General features: G+C 41.2%; 1 protein-coding gene across 5 annotated transcripts in view; it reads left to right on the top strand.

Annotated features, from left to right (window-relative positions):
- The first annotated feature begins 927 nt into the window (after positions 1-927).
- Positions 928-21,026, top strand: part of stxbp6 (syntaxin binding protein 6 (amisyn)) — a 237,803-nt gene continuing 217,704 nt past the window's right edge. For 2 of the 5 annotated variants that reach the window (XR_010802172.1, XR_010802171.1), the window contains exons 1-2: positions 929-1,260; positions 10,706-10,907. Coding sequence is in view for 3 of the 5 variants with exons in the window: in XM_066667717.1 (XP_066523814.1) it covers positions 10,754-10,907 (154 nt within the window). In the remaining 2 variants the exon portion in view is untranslated. Of the gene's footprint in view, positions 1,261-10,705; positions 10,908-21,026 lie in introns of all 5 variants that reach the window. The other 3 variants (XM_066667736.1, XM_066667745.1, XM_066667717.1) reach the window with 2 other exon arrangements.

Genomic DNA, 21,026 nt, shown 5'->3' with positions numbered 1-21,026 from the left:
ACACCACACTCCTCACGGACAGTCAGCCGGAAGAAACGCACGCAGACGACACAGGGAGAACACACCACACACCTCACATACAGTCACCCGGAGGAAGCCCATGCAGACACCGGGAGAACACACCACACTCCTTACAGACAGTCACCCGGAGGAAACCCACGCAGACACAGGGAGAACACACCATACTCCTCACAGACAATCACCCGGAGGAAACCCACGCAGACACAGGGAGAACACACCACACTCCTCACGGACAGTCAGCCGGAAGAAACGCACGCAGACGACACAGGGAGAACACACCACACACCTCACATACAGTCACCCGGAGGAAACCCACACAGACACAGGGAGAACACACTACACTCCTCACATACAGTCACCCGGAGGAAACCCACGCAGACACAGGGACAACACACCACACTCCTCACAGACTTTTACCCGGAGGAAACCCACGCAGACACAGGGAGAACACACCACACTCCTCACAGACAGTCACCCAGAGGAAACCCACGCAGACACAGGGAGAACATACCACACTCCTCACAGACAGTCACCCGGAGGAAGCCCATGCAGACACCGGGAGAACACACCACACTCCTCACATACAGTCACCCGGAGGAAGCCCATGCAGACACCGGGAGAACACACCACACTCCTCACAGACAGTCACCCGGAGGAAACCCACGCAGACACAGGGAGAACACACCACACTCCTCACATACAGTCACCCGGAGGAAACCCACGCGGACATATGTTAAATATATGTTTCATGCCTTTCATGTTCTCCCCCTGACTTAAAAACGAATAGCCTTTTGACTGAACATTTAGCGACTGGTCTCTGTAGACACTATCATATTAAATATGTATTACTGTCAGCGGGTCACTTGGCGGTAACAGTGTGGAAGGTGTTGTTTTGAGAATCCAATAGGATGTGCGCGTGCTGCCCACGTGATCGCCGTGTTCCCGAAGTCAAACCGAGTCCACTCTCCGCGCGCTGCTCTCTCCCTTCACTCCTTCAGAGTTCACATCTCAGAGTTCCGAGCACACCGCACAGTACAGCTTCAGTTCTCGGCTCAGAGGGGGGCTCCGGAGACCCCCACCCTCCTTTAACTCTCCGCGTCTCACACCACAACCGAAATGCGCGTGTTTAATTTGAAGAGATAACGCTCTCGCGGCTGTGGACGCGGACTGGAGCTTGTTCACCGACAGAAAACAGCAGCACGTGGGACGCAGAGAAGTTCAGCGAACAAACGCTCTCAGGTGCGTGAGCTTTACCGCGGCAGTGAAGATTTCATCGACGTGAATGTGTTGTTGTTTGTGTTTAGCTGTGAGTGTTAAGCTGCGTTCAACGTCAACAACATTAACTGAACATTCAAATCTGCTTTAGACTCAACTGTTTACTCTGGAGCTGTGTTTATCGGTAGCAAAGTAACATTGAGTCAACATTGTTTCAACATCTCTACGCTGAAATGGACAACGGTTGATTCAACGTTTCTGGGCTCTCCGGTAAACTCCGTGTCAAATTCATAGGTTTCCTCCTGACATTTCCAGAACCTTTTTATAACGGTGAGAACAGCTGGTTTTGTTAAAGATAGTATAATGTATCTATGTATACCTTGCTTGTACGTAAAGGTTAAATCCAGGAATAATAAACCAGCGAACATTTTACATTTTCACTTAATACAATATTATACTGACTATAACTATTCTTAGACCAGCACTTTTTTGGACTGATTTTAGAAATACGTGTGGACAATGAGGTTATATCCTCGTCCATTATTATTGTTATTCTCTTTCTTAGCAACAAAACACCCCCATATGTTCTTTACAAAGCTCATTATTGTCATTGCACATTTTTGCCGAACGTGTGAAATTGATGCTTCCTTAATTCTCAAGTGTTAGCTGTTTAGTTTCTTCCTGAGAAGCTGCTAACCACAGTGATGCACACAACTCGGGGTGTGACTGACTGACTTACACAGTCCAAAAGTATTCAGACAGCCGTTGTCATTTTTCCCTCCTTAAGGTGGACCCTGTGAGCTTTCAATGTGCAACATTCAATGTGATGGTCTGAAGCAGCCAAATCAGCCTAATATCACCATGCCCAGTGCAAAGTGCTGGCTAGAGGGGTGTAAAGCCCCCCAGCATTTAGGTAGGGATCAGTGTCTAATACATTTTTGATGAGCTTGTAATCCAGAACTCATTTTCCAACATCAGTACTTAACCCCACTAAAGCTCTTGTGGCTGAATGCAATCAAATCCACAAAGCAGACCTCCAGCATGTGAATTCTTCGCAGAATTGTGGAGATTGTTACTGCAGAAAGGAGGACCTGCTCTGTCTGTCTCAAAGGCTACGCTCTGACACCAGGTAAAAGTGGCTCACATCTGTTTCTTTATGTGGCACAGATGTGTCGATGTGCTGACTTTCTAAAATCAGATTTGGGCCACTTTAATATGATCCGATCTGTGACAGTGGTTTTAATATACAATTTTTAACATAGAACTAATTTGGAGTAAAAATAGTGTCTAGGGCTGGTCCCATTCCTTCAAATCAAATACGTGAGTGCTTTGTATGAAACATTTCCTTCTGACCAGATACGGAGGCACATTTTTGCACATATGGGTCAGTTTAGGAATGTGGGCTGTTCAGATTGAGGTCAGATACAGGTCATATTTCAGAGTTGGGCCATTTTTACCTGCTGTGTGAACACAAGATTGTGATTATGGGCATATAATATGACAACCATATTAGCGTCTGCAAAAGTTTGCTCAGACCAATGCCTGGATGATATTTATTGTGCTCAGGAACAGGAGAATGTTTAAATGGTATTGTGCTGCTGAACTAATCCATTGGTTTTACTGCATTTATAACCTTTTAAAACTAAATGTATGGAAATAAACTATGTTAACTGTGACACTCTGCAGGTGGCACTCAGAGGCATGGGGATGTTTTATGTTTGAGTCTGATGGCAGAAACAAGGTGCCCAGGATTGAACTGACTCCCTCTAGCCGCTCTAGTATTCTTCCCATGACCCTATAGCTGAAATGTAACCTGAATGTATGAGTGTTTTGCAGTTTTAACACTTTTAAAAGCAGCTTGTCTTTCTAATAGAGCTGCAGTCTGTGTGGGGCTCGGGCTCTCTGTGGCGGACTCAAACTACGAGATCCTTGGATTTATTGCTGCGGTGTTTGTCGTCACTATTTGCCGAGGGAGGGCCACGTGGGTCACATTTTCCCTTTCTTATTGTGGGGCTGAATTGAGCCATTATTATTTTTTTTTTATATTGCTGTATTCATAAACCCACACTTCCAGCTCGGTGTGTACACACAAGTTTCCTGCAATCATTTGTTCAAGGAACACAAAGGATTGTCATGAACTATACGTCACGTGTAAACAAAGGGGAAATGTAAACTTCCGTGTGTATCTCTGCATACAATTTGGGTGTTTTTAATCATTTAAGTGTAAATATTTAATGCTGTTTTTTGAGTAACTCATGGTTATTTCACATGTGGGATTAGCCCTTATTCAGCAAAGTTGCATACAGACTAGTTTTATCATGAAATGAGCATATGCAAATCATCACTGCCAAAAGAAAATGTCTCCATTTTTGTAGAAATCATTTGTATACAGCAGCTGTTCTTCACATTGTCAAATCACAAATTTAAATTGGTGTGTTTCATGTAAATGAGCTGTGGGAAGGTGGTGCTTGATGTCACACACTGAAGCTGATTCACCAACTGCTGACAGATCTCCACTTGTTTCCACATCATATGAAAGCTTTAAGGATCTGACAATTAATAGTTTATACACCATTCAGCGTGGTCAAATCTGCGCTTGTTTTTCCACCACAATTATGAGTGAGGCACAGTGTACACACTTTGAGTAGTGGAATGGGTCCAGCATTGTGATTGGAGGGAGTCAGACATAGGGGCAAACTACAAAAAAGTGTGTGGCTTTGTACGCGCTCCAGATCCCTATGTTAATGTTAATTTTTTAAAATTCATAATAGATCTTTAAAAATCCGATATATCCATATTTTTTGGGGCCGTTGTTCGCCTGTAAATCTCTGATCCTCAAATATATTAATTTCCCCAAATGTATCAAATGAAATGCCCTGACCGCAGTGTAATTTTTGATCCATGATGGCTGTTCTGGTTTGGGGCATTTGGTTTAAACCCTTTCGCTCCGTATAATCAGTCACAGTGATCAGCCACATTAGCTGGAAGACCGGTTGGACCGAACTTCTTTCCTGCAGATAAAAGCATGACCCATTTTGAGCGTTTGGGGAAATGGGTTTTCTAAAATTTCCTCTCTATTATCACGTCCTGGAGGGTTTTTTTTTTTTTTTTCTGATGGGGCTCCTTAATTCTCACTTGGAGAGATGAATAATTCAAGGACCGTGCCGCAAACTCTCATGTAGAGAGGAGCTGGAAATTGTAGCTCATTATGTAGAGGTGATCTTTTTTGACATCCACCGCTGAGGTTCACTGCAATGGAGAATATAGCGACGTAGACCTGGCTTGTTCTTTATGAGGGAAAAATCAAAATAAGCTTATTGAAATGAGTGAAGCTCAGTTCAGTGGCTCGTCTAATATGCACAGAGCGACACATCAGTTGTCATTTTGTGAGGCTGTGTGCTCCTAAACATGTATTTGCGTACACCTTTCCTGGGTGGTATGTTTCCTGACGTGAGGAGTTTTGTTTAGTTTCGAAACTGAAGTTTGTCTCCTAAGAGGAGGTTTATTTAGAGGGAACAAAATGGAATTATTTGGCCACGTCCAGCTCCTTGATTCATGGCTGGCTGCTGGATCTTTGGCATGAGCCCTCACCTACTGCTGACTCACCAAGGCAAACAAATGGCTCCCTTTGTTGAGCTCGCTCTATAAGCTGCCATTAGAGCCTGTGCCGCAACTGTCCTGAGAGCTGCCTCCAGCTGTATGAGCAGTACATTTTACTCTAGTTTAGAACTGTTTTCTGTAGCTCCAAGTCCATTATTTCTCTCCCTCTCTCTCTCTCCCTCTCTCTCTCTCTCTCTCTTGTACTTAATTACCATGCATTGCTTCTGCGCACCTACCTCCGCGAAGTTAGAGCCTGTTTTTCAGGGAGCTCGTCCTGCAGGCTGTTTAACAATTTATAGCCTCCTGATGTTCTGGGAAGCCAGGCTCCTCAGAGCTGTTGTGTTTTTTTCTTTTATTTTTAAATATTTTTATTATTATTACTTTTTAGAACCACATTTAATCATCTCTAAACACATGGTATGGTGGTGTTGTCACCAGTGATTGACAGCAGACTTGGGTGATAATGTATCCCATGTGAGCATTGCAGGGCTTTTGGTCAAGTGAGCAATTTTTTGCAGCTTAGGTGAGTGATCTGCACTGTAAACACAGTAACAATGGCATGTGCCACATGTAATATGCTCCTATATTAATCAGCATAGCCTTTCACCCCAGCCATGCCCATGAAGTGCAAAAATTATGCTTTGGGACTGCTTTTTTGTGTGTGCTGTGCGCAGCATTCTAGCTGTTTCTATTTAGAAACTATACAAAAAGGATCCATGATACACAAACTGTTTATTGTAACTGGTACGATATTTGATAATGTCCTTTATTGGCATGAGGCTAATTGACAGCAGAGTGGACAAAGTGCTCTCTTTTGCTGTTTATATCTAGAGGTGCTGATAAAATCTTTATGGTCAGTACATGACCATATTTAATAATGAATCTGGGATGATTTGTTTCAAAGTATGAAACATTTTTTTAAATATGTCTATGAATTACACACATAAATTTGGATGTTAAACCAGAAAATTGATACATTTACAATACAGTTTTAAAAAGCAGGCTTTCAAAACATGCAGCATATGAGTGTTTTTTGGTGCTCTGTATTAATGAGGTATATGGTATAGTACCCTTAAGCATTGAATTTCTAATACCCATCCCATGAGGGACAACAGGTGCCATCAGTGCTCAGGATGTACAGTTGCACAAGTCTCTCTTAAAAATCCAGTTTCCTGCGCAGAACACAATGTTCTGCTATTTAGATTTGGGCATCCTTACAGCCTCCTCCTTTAGACAGGGTCCTACAGGCCTTATCTGTTTTTCTGTGAAGTATTACTTGTGTTGAGGATCAATAAGGAAAACACAAAGGAATGAATCAATGGAGAAAGCGCTTCAGAAGCTTAGAGTGAGGCCAGACGGGAAGGGTGAGAGTGTGAGGAGTTGGGAGGAGTGGTTCAAGATGAGTCCTGAGAGGGCAGAAAGAGACAAGGGGCTGTAAGCTTTGGCAGAGGAAGCATCTGGTTGGGTCAAAACTATAGTGCACTGTTCCACAATGTCTGTTTTTATTTTTCCACATGTGGATTTATTTAGTGTTTTCCATAAGCTGTTTCTGACCTTCTGTCACCTCCATTTTACGTTTATCTAGTTCACTCCTATATTGATCTTTCTCACAGTTTACTCTGTCCAAATGGTAACAAAAGTACATAGAACTTTTCCTTTTGCCACTGTGATCCTGATTTGTTTTGTTAAGAATTCAAACAAAGTTTGATTTGATTCACTGGTAGTATTTCATTTGGATATAACTGAATATGTGCCTTATGTTCATGTAGAAATGTCAGGTTTGATGAAATGTTCAATTATTAGAGCAGGGTTCGCTCCATATTTTTCTATTGTTTTGACTCAAATAAAAAAACAAACCAAAAAAATGTACATAGAACATTCTGAAAAATCTAACTTTTTAATGGCATGTTAAGCACAATATAGTGTTAATTCCTGTTTTTTCACCTCCTTTTATACCTGGATCCTGCAAGCGATCATATGGCTCTAGGGAGTGACTCAGGCTCTGAGTGTGTGGAATATTCTCACGGGAATGGCAGGTGACCTTCAGGATTGTGTTTTTGTATCCTTCCCGCCAGTCAGTGCTCTGGGCTTTTGTGCACGTTGTATACATTTAGAGACGCGTTCGAGTAAGAGGGATCAAACTCGTATTATGGTCCCCAAAGTACAGCTGTGTTCCACAATATAACATTCCATTGTTATATGAACCAAGCATTTAACCATTTAATCATTATTCTCTTGCTTCTGGTTTTGATATGTACTGTAATGGGGGGGGAGTCAAGGGACAATCTCCTTGGCTTTAAGAGCTTGCTGTTTGTGTAGGAGCCTGGTAGAGGGCTACTGAAAGGGTATAAAGAGCTGGCTGTAGTTCTAATGCATTCCTTCCTCCTCTTGCTGAGCACACTCCATATTAACACAGTGGGCTGCCCGAGCTGATGTTCGTTCTCTCTCTCTCTCTCTCTCTCTCTCTCTCTCTCTCTCTCTCTCTCTCTCTGCCCCACTGCTGGAAGAGGTCTGCAGTTCATACAGCTACAGAGCAGAAGCTGCTGTAAAGGAATAACTAGGCTTGCATTGCACAATGTCTTATAAACATCAGCTGTATGGACCGCTTAGATCACAGTTCGGCTGTTGTTCATTGGCCAGGTTGAGTATCATGATGCATATAGACAGGTCATCCATAAGTGGGACATCCTGGGAGATTAAGTCATGCTTCAGTCATCCACCTGAGGAGGCTCAGGTCCCTCATTGTCAGTTAACAGCTTGGAGAGAAACAGGGGTGCCTTCTGTCTCAGCCGGAGAGGAGGAGAGGGTCCGGCTTAGCGAACCGCTGCTGTGAAACCCTGATGCTCGCCCTCTCTCTTGGTAAACTCCTGCTGAGGAAACCCGAAGCGTGACCTTTGTCATTAGGAAAGTTCCCCGTCTGCCAGCGTTGGGTGCTGCAGATTGAAGTTGAGCTCATTTTGGGGGCTTTCAGCAGCATTTTATGGAAAGCTGAGGTAATGAAGCAGCTGCTAGTGTAGAAGCTCACAGTTCGCCACTGACAGGGATAACTTTCACATGATGCTGCTCAGAGTGTTAGTGGTTCCACCATTCCCTCTGATGGTATTACAGCCATCCTTCTCATTCCTTTCAAGGAAAACCTCTTGATTGGCTGAAGAAGAAGGGAAAAAAAACAGCAGTTCCTAAGAAGCTAATCCTTGCTTTCACTGTCACAAAGTGCTGAAATGTGGTGTGAAACCCCCTTTAGGTTTTAACTGTCCATGCCTGTGTTTATTGGGTGGGTGGGGGACCAGTGATATTTTGCCTTTATGTTTCGTGCCTTGTAAAATGCTTGAGAGGATTGACATGCATTGAAGTATCTCTGGGGTATTATATTCAGGATATACAAGGAATATTTAATATAGGACTCCACTGCTTTTGACCTTGAAATGAAACCCATTGCTCCTCAACTGCTCCCTTCTGTTTCAGACAGGTTCAGACATCTTTTTCTGAGTAAATATTAGAGTTGGGTTAGAGTTCGATAGCGCCCCCACCCCACTTCAGTTTTGACTTTTAACTGATTTACTTAAAAAGGGTGCAGAATGGTGAAACTTTGAATTATACGTAGAAAAATACTACTTGATATAATGACTTTGTTTATTATTACTCATAGTGCTCTTACAGTGCATAGTACATACTCTACTCAACTCTATTTGCTTAGTACCTGGTTGGTTTTCCACAGTTTGGGGATTGAACACAACTCTGTGTATCCTTTTAGACAGATCAGTGTTCAGTGTTTTTTATTCCTTGTTGCACTTGTCCAGCTCAAATCCAGGGAGCATTGAACCTCTTCAAAAGGCCACGCCATAATTCTGAGTTGCTGTTGAGCTGGATTAAAAACAAATGAGACCTCTACTTTGCAGTAGCTTTGCAGTTATACAAAAACTCTGTAAAACACAGTGCTGGGAGTCTGCATTTCATCACCTAAATGTGGCCAATCAGCACTTGGTAAGGTTTGCATGTCACATTTAGTCCCTACTATGCTTGTTTGGAACTACAAGTGAGCAAGTACTTAAAGTGCCCAGTTCAAGGTACCAAAATTGATTAATGGAAAAGCAAAAAAGCAGAGTAGAGCAGGTACCATGCAGAGGAATCGTGCCATCAGATGTTTATATAACCACAACCAGGTTTTATTGAAAACTTTGAATACAGTATGGCAAGAGTGGGGAAAGTATTGTGTAGAATTTAGTTGGCAAACATTGACGTGGATCAGGTCAGGTCTGGACTTGCACCTTGAAGAAGTGGTTTGACTTGGGTTGTACTAATGGTTTTGAGCCAAAATTTCAGGCTTGATGAAAGATCTGCCACTTTGTAATTGTCCGTAGGATTGTTCATAACAACCCTCTTGCACAGCAGATTTGTCTTCTTTAAGTCTGTCACGGCACGGTGACTGCCCCATAATGTTATCTAATGATGTTGCAGCAGCCTATTTTTAATGACTAAGAGTAATTTGCTTGTGCTGAGAATGCAGTAATTACACAATATGCTCCCCCAAAACAAATGTGCTTTGTGTGAGTGTCTGTGCTCATATTCAGCCAGTTATCTCTTGGATCAGCCGTGTACTCTCTGCTTGGGAAACTACTTGATTGAGATTAATGGTGCAGAATGCCAGTATCTGCTCCCATTACTGAACAATGAAAGTGCAACCAGTGAAATGATGCCGGTCTGTTCAGCAGCTTGTTAGAAGATTGATCTGATTCACATCACTGAAACACGCGCACTGGATTTTACTTGCGGTCATCTCACGGAAAATTAGGCCACACTGGTGCTTATTGTTGCATCTATTGCAGAGGTGGAACATGACTGCTGGCACTGGTAAATCCCTGAAGTGCTTCTGAGACAGTTAAACAGACCCAGAGAACATGAGGTACAGTGTGGAGCTTTGAATCTCAGCACTGTCTTCCTGGGCTTGGCTGAATGTTTCTATCTGTGGGATTAGATCACTGTGTGCCATCCAGAACTCCACACTCCCTCCTGATCCTGGCAACGCCTGCTGTGGGGAAGAAATGAAGTGAGCCAAGCCTAATCATTTTAGTCAGACAGGCTGATAAAAAGCACCGCCTCGTCACAGGCTCACCTCATCTTTCTTGAGCGGTTGTTCTGTTTTGACAGTCATTATCTCACACACGTACTGGAGCTCGCTCATTAATCTTTCTATGAAGATCATTGTGCTGTTGAGCAGTGTCATGTAAACAGTTATTTTTGAGAGAATGTAGGCTCTGATTATGTTAATTTTGGTGAATGATGCTATTAATTTAAACTGTGCGGGCAGGATTTGGCACTGTTTTTCAGGAAGGAAAGCCTGGAATTTTGTTGACAGATGGAAACAGTGATTGATAGGGAATAATTCCTGGAAATTTTTGTTGCTCATATCTGAACCTGAAATTATGTACTGAGCTGTTGCCATGCAGTGTTGGGGGTGCAGCAAATGGAGCTGCGAAATGCATGTCACTTTTAATAATTGAAATGTAAAGTGACTTGTCACTTTTTGTTTTGTTCAGTAAGACATTGCAGTTTTGTATTAATTACAGTGTTTAAAATAAACTCCAGTGGAAGCTGGAAGCAAAGTACATGTATGTGTGGGTTGGAGTAGGGGGACATGAGAATATTCTCATCTTCTAAATGGGGCACTGCCCAAAATTTTGGGAACCTTTGATTTTTAGACAAATTTTTGATTTAGACCAATTCTTTGACGAAGCATGAAAACTTGATTTTTCCCATTTTCCCCCCCAGCTTTATAAATTTTTTTCATAAAATATAGTAGAAATAAACCCAGTATAGAAAAGTTCTTTTAAGAGAACATTTGTCAGACATTCTCACTTTTTCTTGTCAGAGTGAAGATCCCAGAACCACTTCTTTAATCCACCACAAAAAGGCCACAATGAGCGCCAGATCAGCGATCAACAAAGAGATCTTCACACCACATGATGAGAGAATGCTAGCAGCTGTGCAGGTGAAGAGGAGGACAAAGAAGAAGATTCCCTTCCTGGCTACAGGTGGCCAGGGTGACTACACCACTTTCATCTGCCTCTCAGGTAACTATTTGTTTTTCAATTACAATTTCTAGGCAGCCATCCGTTTGTAGTGGCTAACTGGATTTATATGATCAAGACTGTAATCACATTTTTGCGGGCATAAGCACCTTGGATGTCGTAGTAAAAACACAGGTGTGAATAATCTAGTGTGAGGAGACGAGGTCAAATGAGTCTCTTGTTCAGTGATTTTAATTACATTCAGAACCACTAACAAATGTAGCTTGAATACAGGAAAAGTCTTATTTTCTGCTTTTCTGAACAAATATAATACCTACCAAATATAATAGACAAGATTGTGCAGAATATAACAGCATAATAGGCAATAGGGGATAGTGCAGCACATCCTGGCACGAGGAAAAATGGAACATGAGTATTTTGTGAAGTTCAACATGTTCCAGTTGAATGTGCTTTCAGTTTGTTTCTAAAATTTGCATAGCAATGTCTTATGCAAATGTTGTCAGTAATCAGACAGATAATATTTCACATTCATCCCAAGGACCAATACTTTTTAATTTAATTATTTATTTTTTCCCTCTCTTTTTCTCCCCTTCTTTTTAGGGTAGATTTGTATTTTTTTCTCAGTTTATTTTTTCTTTTCAATTTCTTCTTTCAGAATTGTCTGTATAGTTCTACAATTCACAACTATATTATATTATTTGTCCTATTGGTTTTCAGAACCACTCTGACGCAGATGAATTCTTGCAGTAAGCCATGTGAAAAGTCCATATTGGTTTTTATACAGAGATTCACCAAAAGCATATAATGGGTACCATGTAAATAAATTTCAGCATCAGTTTGTGGATTTTTTATCTTCTAATTTTTTGCCCAAAATAAATTCTAAACCTGGTGTTTTGCATATTGACTCCTAAAATGTGTTGAGTTGTTGCCCATTTTGACCTACTTTTAATGACCAGATGTAAAGCACATTGTTTTGTATGAAAGAATCTTATAAAATAACTCAAGTTTCATAATGTTACATCAGGCTAAATGTGGCCTTATCTATAAATAGTGTTAGTTTGTGCAGTTAGAGCTTATTTTCTGCTTTGTAAGTATATTCAGTTCTGCAGACCTCAGATTTTTTTTATTATCTGATGAAGACTTCTTGAAGAGTGACCAAAATACTGCCCAATTTGAACAGAACCAGTGCAGCTGTTCTTGAGAAGAGAGTGGGCCGTGTTTGCAGACTGAGCTGCGGTGCACGGTGTTTATAATGATTAACAATTCAGTCCATCTTATCAGCCTTCTGTTGAGTAACGAAGAAGAAAATCCGCTCACTCCAATAAATGCCAGCCTCAATTCTCCATTTAATTCTCTGGGTGATTGTTGTTTCAGTGCCAGTGGAATGCTAAATCTGTTTAGCTTAGCTTGGTGACAAATATTTTAAGTGGATTAAATTCAGTCGAGTAACAATAGTGGTTAAATTTAGATTTAATGTTATTTTTGAAAAATGTTCTTGCAAAAAGTTCCAAACCAATGTCTAAGCGAATCGAATATGCATATTTCTTAAGGGTTATCTCGTAGAAAGACAGTGTCATGATTTAGAGGTCCATAAAACCACGAACCATGTTTATTAAGAGGTCCTGGAAAAATGTGCACCATTTAACTATTAATGTGTTACAATACAATATCTTGCATCCCACAATGGCTCTTTTACAAGTACAGTACCATACATACCACATTTTACAAACAAACCATGGTGTTGCAAACCAAGGTCAATGCTTCATGGTATCTTTACTACATTTACTACTACTGGTGGGATGTGAAACACCTCATGGACAGATAGATTATAAATGCTCACTGGGGATGCAGATTTCTGTCCATTTCACCTCATGGGCTAGTAAGTCACTCACTCATTGGTAACGGTGTGCTCCATAAGTGCTTATGGTAAATACCATCTATAAAACTTTCTCATTGTTTACCACATAATTGGCAGACCTGTCATTTTCCGATACATGTAATTCTGTTGTGAAAATACCAAAATAATAAATCCTATCATTATGTACTTTATAACAGTGATGATATCATATATTGCACCATCCTTGTGCAGATTTAATGGAGATCTTCAGCTGTCTAAACATATTAGATAAAATGAACACAGCTCGCTCACTTTCCATACTCTTGAATTATCTTTGTAAAGTGCCTGTAATGAAACGCTAGCCATTCAAACTGACTGTAGAAGAGGTTGTAACCATGAACAGAGCTCAGTGTATGTGCTTCTTTACAGATTGCTTTACTACATTTTCCACAATTTCAAGGCTGAGCTGGAGCCAGTGAATTAACCCTCCACAGTGACCTTGCCATCTGGTTTAATAGAAAGCTATATACTGATGGTTGACACTCTGACATGTTGATGAAGATTGATTTACGTAGCTGACCACAAGGCCGGGTTATGTAACCTTCAGGGACTCGATAATTTAGTGTGGATTATTCAAGTATGACTTTTTAAAACTCCAAGAATAAAATGCATTGAATTATAAATTACAAAAATGCTTTGTATGGACCCACAACCTCTCAAAACCTTTTTAAGATGGTTCGGTAAAACACCAAAAGCTTTCTGCTATAGGTAATGAATATTGTTTGATTTTTCAAGAAATCACTGAATTCTGGTTTTGTAAGTTCTGTTCTTTTCTGTAAAATATTGTCACTTGTGTTACTCATTGTGAGCATCTGTTGTTCTGCATTGATCTTTTGAGTTTTATGTGTTAGTAAACCCAATTATCCAAAATGGGTACTATCCCAAGTAATAAAAAACCTCATAGTTGTAATTTCCAAGCCATTTGAGTCCTGCAATCATATTTTTAATACGATTCTTCCAGTGCTTGGGTTTATGAAGTGTTATGGGGCCTGCACTGTGCATGGCTTATTGACTCACTGGAAATGCACAGATTGAATGTTGGCTGTGACCTCCACTCTGAAGTATGTTCTGCCCAGTAACAGTCCCCTGGGTTCTTTTAGGGAAAACTCTCAGATGTGTCATGTGGAAAGTGCCATGCTCTGGGTGCTTGGTTGGGATAGGTTGAGCCCCAAAATAGGATGATGTTCTCATCAAAGTCTCATCAGTCCAGCTTGTTGTAGACAAGAGTGAGGGCCTGGGGCAAGTTGGCACACTTGTGCATCATTGCAAGCAAACAAGAGCTCAGGGCAACTTGGGTGTCATTGCTCTAGATTTGCCCCACTGTACCCTCTGGGTTAAGCTGATTAGCTTGGGCTCCACCGCTGTGTGAAAGCCAGAGGGTGATGTGTAAAACTGCAGTTCATTTGCTTCGAAGCCTTCCATGTTTTAAGAAAGCTAGAGGAGCAGTTGAGGTCTACAGACATAGCAGAACACTTTGTAAGAATTTGCAGTACATCACAGCCTCTGTCACATGTCTCTAAGAATACAGTAGTTTGTAGGGCTTGATTAGAATGCAGTGATTGGCCTCAAGCATCAGTGCCTGGGTTTCAGGCTTGGCGGTAGGTGTGGTGCATCCATCATGGAAACAAATTGAGCTGGATGGACAGTTGCTATTGGTGCAGTTTGTGTTTGTTTTTTATTTTATTTTTTATATCACTTAGAACCCAGAAGTGCTTATGCACCGGCGTTCCACGTGCCAACTTGTAAATGGAATCTGAGATCATCAAATAAAGTGATTTTCCGTAAAGTCCCGCAGTGCGAGAAGTGGAAAGAAAAGACATCCCTGAGCAGAATTTATAATCAGTATGCACTGTGGAACGGAATGATTGCCTCTTTTTAGACTCAGCCTGCTTTTTTGTCTAAGTGTATACACATTGTTCCAGACTTCCAGGATGGCGTATATATTTTCCTTTAAACTCACTAAATGTATTCAGTGATGCTTCTAATAAGGCTTCCTGTTCCAAGCAGATATTCACTAGTGCAGAGTGCTGATGTAGAGGATTTAGGTTTTAACTGTTTTATAGGGTTCATTGGATTCAAAGTCCCTATCGACTTTTCCCTGGAATCCACCAATTCTTTGTGTTTTATCGATCTACAACAGTTAAAACTGATTTTACATTTTTCTACCTCTGTATCCCTAAAATTGGTTTTGTTACTATACATTTGTTATAGATATAAATGGACTATGTTCTTATTGGCTGACATGTATTGTACCTAGTTTAAGAAGCAGTGCAGGCTTATAGGGAACGTCTACGATTGTAGGGAACTTCAGTTCCTCCTGTGTCTTTTTAAGGTGGAACGGTAAGTTTGAGGGTGAAAAAAAGACTCGTTTAACTTGTCTGTACGTTTTACTCACTGTTTGAATTACCCTGCAAACTCATTTGTGACTTGAGTTGTTTAGTTTCGTAGTAATTTTGGTCTGTTTACGTTCATGCAGTTAGCAGTCTCCCAAATTTCCAACTGAAGTAATCAGAAACAGCAAAAATAAATCAAGATTACTCACTTATGGAGCAGGAATTATACACATCTCTTTTCCCATGCCTTTTCTCACACACGCAGAGATTGTTTTATTAGCCATTTACTGACACCTGGCTTTGTAAATAAGAGCAAATGGTGAGGAAGCATCTTTTGAATTTTATTGTGAATGTCACCTTTAAAAACTGGAAATCTTTGTGACCTTGGGCTAATAAAAATTACATACGGACCCTTTGGACCTTGAACTACTTTTGATCGTGCTACATTCTGCATTCCAAGTCCTTTCACAGAGGGACCAAGTATGTATATTTTTCCATGATATAGGTCTTTTTAAATTTAATTTTATACAATGCTTGTTCATGTCCCCCAGAAATCAAATATTAGTTAGATTTCTGAGATTTTCTTTGTTAGAAAGAATCCATGATGGCTGTTTGCTTTGATCTCACATAATGAAAGAAGTCAGACTTCAGGAATAGGACTGTGCTGGGTGAATTCCAAGACTTCCACCATCAAAAGACCACAGTCCACTTTTGCTTTGATCAGTGTCAGTCCAGTCACCCCTGCTCTGGCTGAGCAGTCCTCTCTCATTACGCTGAACTGGGCGAAATAAAAGCCTTTCAATGATTTATTTATTGGAGTGGAGCAATGTTTAAATCAATCCTTCCAACAAAATCTCAAGAAATTAAGATTTTGCTTTTAAAACAGTGTATGCACATCAGGATTACATGTGGTTCAATGTGACTTTAATTCATGTTAATATTACATATTGCAAATTAGATTTTAATGCCAGGTCTGGCCGCACGATGATTATTATCATTATTTTTTTGCATTTGTTTAAAGAAACAACTTGAGGCTCTGTGAACCATGTTGACTTTCACTAGTGACCTTGCAGTAAAAAGCTCTCCTTTCTTTCCAAGTTCCAAGGCCGAAACACACAGCTCCAGAGTAGCCTGGCTTAGAGGAGATAACCCAGAGGACATGAGGAGCAGATTGCCTGGCAGTGCTTGGCTCTCTCTCATCCCCTACCAACCTGAAATGCAGCCAAATCAATGAGCAGCGGTCCTATCTATAAGAGTACCTCCAACTCCAGGCATCCTCACAGCTCCACCACCCAGTCTTATCAGGAGAGTGCCTTAATACACACACGGGCACAGGCTTAGCAGCACAGAATCATGTGTGTTTTGTTCTGCCTCATTTGGTGCATTTAGTTGTTCTCACTTTATTTATTTATTCCCCCCCGATTCTGAAAAAAGCGAACTTGGACCTTGGTAGAACCATACTCTGTAACGGCTTACCTTACTCATTGTGGTGGTACTATTGATTGATGCAGCAGTGTGGAGCTGGAGCACTCCACACCAGTCTGTTGGATCCATCTGCTTAGCATTACAGAAAGTGAGTGGAGGGCTGACCTTGATGGCCTGAAGTGATGAATTACCTGGCCCTGCTCTTTATTATTCACATGCTTTCACATACAGCGCTCCCCTGGTCTGTGTCACAGATGGATGGGCAATAGATGGATATTTATGTAGATTATAAATGCTCACTGGGGATGCAGATTTCTGTGTGATGAATAAACCATTGTGCAGACGAGGCTAACAAATGAAAAGACTCCAAACGATTGGCCTCTTTTCAAAATGACAAAAGTATTACCTCGTAAATTTTGATGCCTGTTAGCAGGATTCATTATAAGGGCTGTTAAGCCTTTCCCTTGTCATGGTGATTTTGTCAAAGCCAATTTGTTACTGTGAATGGCTAATTCGGTGTTGTATTGATTAAAAACAGAATTGTCCTTGATTTTGACAACACTTATTGGGTGTTCATTATGATTTGTAGTGAATGAAAGCCTCTTCTTAGGGAAGTATTTGGCTGCTTCAGTTAAAGGTTTTTGACTAGATATGTTCAATCTTTTTCGCACAAACGTAGTGGTGCTTTAAAGCATTGTTTCAAGGTTACAAACACTTGGGCCTAAATATTCACCTCTTCCTTACTTTGTGGAAAACATGCAGCATAGAGCTGATGACTGACAGCCACATGGGAGATTTGTATGCATCAGATGCTGCACCTTGGCTGGATCTGCCTGGCTGTACATCATGTTGCTCTTCAGAGCTTTTTGACTGAGGTGTCTTTGTGTGTTTTATCTGCCGTCACTATCTTCCCCCTTCCACCGGCTTGCAGCCAGCAGCCCAAAATCCAGAAAATAAGAAAAAAGCCCCTTTTGACTGTTCAGAGTCCACCTGCTTTCTTGAGGGGGGAAGGCAGTCTGGCCTGGAACAAGCTTTAAACCCTGGGAGGATTGATTCCTCTGAATCTGAGATAATCCCCCACAACTATAACCATGAAGTAAGATCCCTCTGGAGTCACTTTCTCCAGGCTTGGCCCACACGCCCTGACTCTTCACCCAGCAGGTGTTACTGACCCCGGCTCTCTGGCCCATCAATCAGCTCTTACAGTATTGTGGAAGTGAGCGGACCAGGTGTGTTCTAATGTGCTGCATAAGGAGGCTTGTGAAATAAATAAGTCACTTTCCTGGCCGTGCACCAACTCATTCGGCTCATTCAATCACCGAGGTGGTGTTCAGGGAGGTGTAGTTATCAGTCAGACCACTGGGACCAGAGTTGTTTCAGAAACCTTCCCTCACACTTCCAGCACAATATAAATCTACTAACATTTTGTTGAGCTAATTCTCAATTGCAACTCTTATGAAAGGTCATGTTTTCTTGAGTCCATGTTTTTCTCTGCTGTCAAAGTTTTGTTCCATTGTAATCTTTCTTGCCATTTACCACACAGAAATACAAACGGTTCTTCCGCTGCAGGTAGGTGTCGCAGTCACACAGCTCCCAGAACCTGGAGGTTGTGGGTTCGAGTCCCTCTCCGGGTGACTGTCTTTGTAGTGTTTTCCCTGTGACTGCGTGGGTTTCCTCCGGGTGACTGTCTGTGAGGAGTGTGGTGTGTTCTCCCTGTGTCTGCGTGGGTTTCCTCCGGGTGACTGACTGTGAGGAGTGTGGTGTGTTCTCCCCGTGTCTGCGTGGGTTTCCTCCGGGTGACTGTCTGTGAGGAGTGTGGTGTGTTTTCCCTGTGTCTATATGGGTTTCCTCCGGGTGACTGTCTGTGAGGAGTGTGGTGAGTTCTCCCCGTGTCTGCGTGGGTTTCCTCCAGGTGACTGTCTGTGAGGAGTGTGGTGTGTTCTCCCCGTGTCTGCGTGGGTTTCATTCCCACGGTCCAAAAACAGCTGTTGGAAGGTGGATTGGCAACTCGTGTCCCTCAGTGTGGATGTGTGAGTGTGTGTCGCCCTGTGAAGGACTGGCGCCCCCTCTAGAGTGTATTTCTGCCTTGCGAGTGATTCCAGGTAGGCTGCGGACCCATCATGACCCTGAACTGGGTAAGCGGTTACAGAAAATAAATAAATAAATGAATAATGTAAACTTAATACTGCAGTAATAATGTTGGTTCATTCATTCTTTATTGTCTGTAACCCCTTATCCAGTTCAGGTCACGATTTGTCCGGAGTCACTGAGTGCAAGGCAGAAACACACTTTGGAGGCAGGGAGCCAGTCTTACACAGGGCGAGACGCACTTAAATCTATGGACACTTTTGAGTAGCCAATCCACCTACCCTACCAACATGTTTTTGAATCATATTTATATTTATTTTTAGGTGTTATCAAAAGGGGCACAAGCGATCCAGGGCCTGAGAGTAGAATTGTGACACACTTCACCCCTTCCCTTTGTGTACATCACTACGGTTTAGCTGAGCTCAGCTCAATATTAGTGTTTTATTGGACGCTCAAAGAAATGTGTTGAATGTTGTTGAATTTTCTTGTGAAAATGAACTGAGTGTCATTTCAGCTGTTTCTTTAGTTTTGTAGTTTATGAACAGACAGGCTTTCCATGTTAAATCAATTGAATATATTGTTATTGCATACTACAGCATGTTTAAAAGACAGCTTTCCCCGAAAGAAAACACTGTACAGAAATATCGTTAACACAGGACATGGTCAGATCATTATTACATTTCAACTGTGATATTTTTAAGTTTACTAAACGTAAATACTTTGTGTTTATTTACCAGATTGTAGGAACCGAGCATCGCTGGGAGCCTGGCATTTGTGAAGAAACACTTACAGTTTATGTGTAAACACCTGATTGTTTTAGCTGTGTGTGATGGATGTCCAGTTGCCTTGTATTTATTTAAAAAAACAGCTTTATATTCCAGAGATTCTAAAACAGATGAATTGGTCAGAAGGTAGTTTAACCAGATTTTTTGAAAACTGTGATCCATCTCTTTGGAAGTTTACTTTTCCTGAGAAGCCTGCTGGTTGACCTCTGGCCTAAATAGATTTTTGTGATCTGAATATTTCACCACCTCAATTTTAAGTTTATTAAATAGCATACAAAAATAATTCAAATATAAAAAATTCAGATAAATATAATTCATATATATAAAAAAAAATAACACTTGTCAACGCACTCAATGTTAATTTAACACTGAGAGTGTTGACTTTACACTGGTGAATTTGCTGTGCTCTTACCTTTTTAGTTTTTGTGTTTGGGTTTGTGTGAACTGAACAGAACATGAAGTTACACATTACCTAGTAGTGATTAATTACTGGAATATAAAAACCCATCCCTACACTTAAACCTATTAATATCAATGTAAATATTATATGTAACTGTGATTATACACTATCTCACAGCTTGTTTTACATCTGTTATAATAGGTGAATTCAAGCAGTGCTGTTCTTGGAAGAACCTGTTCTTCTAGATGTTTGGACACTGCTGTGTGGATTTGATGACATTCAGCCAAAAGTGCATTAATGAGGTCAAGTGCTAATGTTGGATTGTTAGTTCAGGAACATACAAGCTACCGCACTTCACATACTCCGCAGCCCATTGATGTGTGCCTTATGCACATCCTGCCAAAGACTGGCATTGAGCATGATGCTCTAGACTGTATAATCTGCTGCTATTCTATGGCGTTTATACAGGCTGTATGCCTAAAGTGTCCACAGTGAGTGCACCATTTTTCTATTAAGTTCAAAGGTTAATCTACAAATGTTTGGACCTACAGCAAGTATTGTCACCAAACCAGATTTAGACTTTAGTGTAAAAATAAATTTCATTTTCATTAGACAAATGTCATTTTAACACACACTTATCCTGCACTTTGGGTACTATTGTGGCCATGGCTTTAACTGAATGTTATGTATTCTGTCTGTTTTTCAGTATTTGGTCTAAACAGTGTTTTCCTCTGAATACAGAGCACCATCTACAGTTTTAGGACTGTCCAGAGACTATTGATCTTAGTTCCACCTTGGGGCTTTTATTTCAGGACATTGAACTTTAACCCTTTAATCCTGTAATTGTTACTTATTGTTGAAAGGCATGATTTTAATCTCTACCTCGCTGTTATTTGACTCACCTCGCTGCAGTGGGACAGGGATTGGGCTTGTTTTTGTGTGGGTCAGACCAGCATTGTTTTACATTGTTTAGTAGTTGCCTGGGTGAAGTTTTCCCACTGATAGAGGGAGAGATGGATAGAAACAGAAGGAAATTTAGATGTAGTATTCCATGATTTTAAATCACAGAAACACACTCATACAGAGTCTCTCAGATTGTTGTGGGGCTCATTGGGGGAATGAGAGTATAGCAGTTAAAACAGCATGAAATATGGAACATACATCATCACCAGAATATGGCACCATGCCAGTCTGCAAGTCAAGTGTGCGGGAGTGTGCTGTTGGGTGCGCACA

This window comes from Hoplias malabaricus, chromosome 1 (genome assembly GCF_029633855.1).
Source record: "Hoplias malabaricus isolate fHopMal1 chromosome 1, fHopMal1.hap1, whole genome shotgun sequence".
NCBI lineage: Eukaryota > Metazoa > Chordata > Actinopteri > Characiformes > Erythrinidae > Hoplias > Hoplias malabaricus.
The sequence above is the reverse complement of the archived record's forward strand: the minus strand, read 5'-3'. Positions and strand labels throughout refer to the sequence as shown.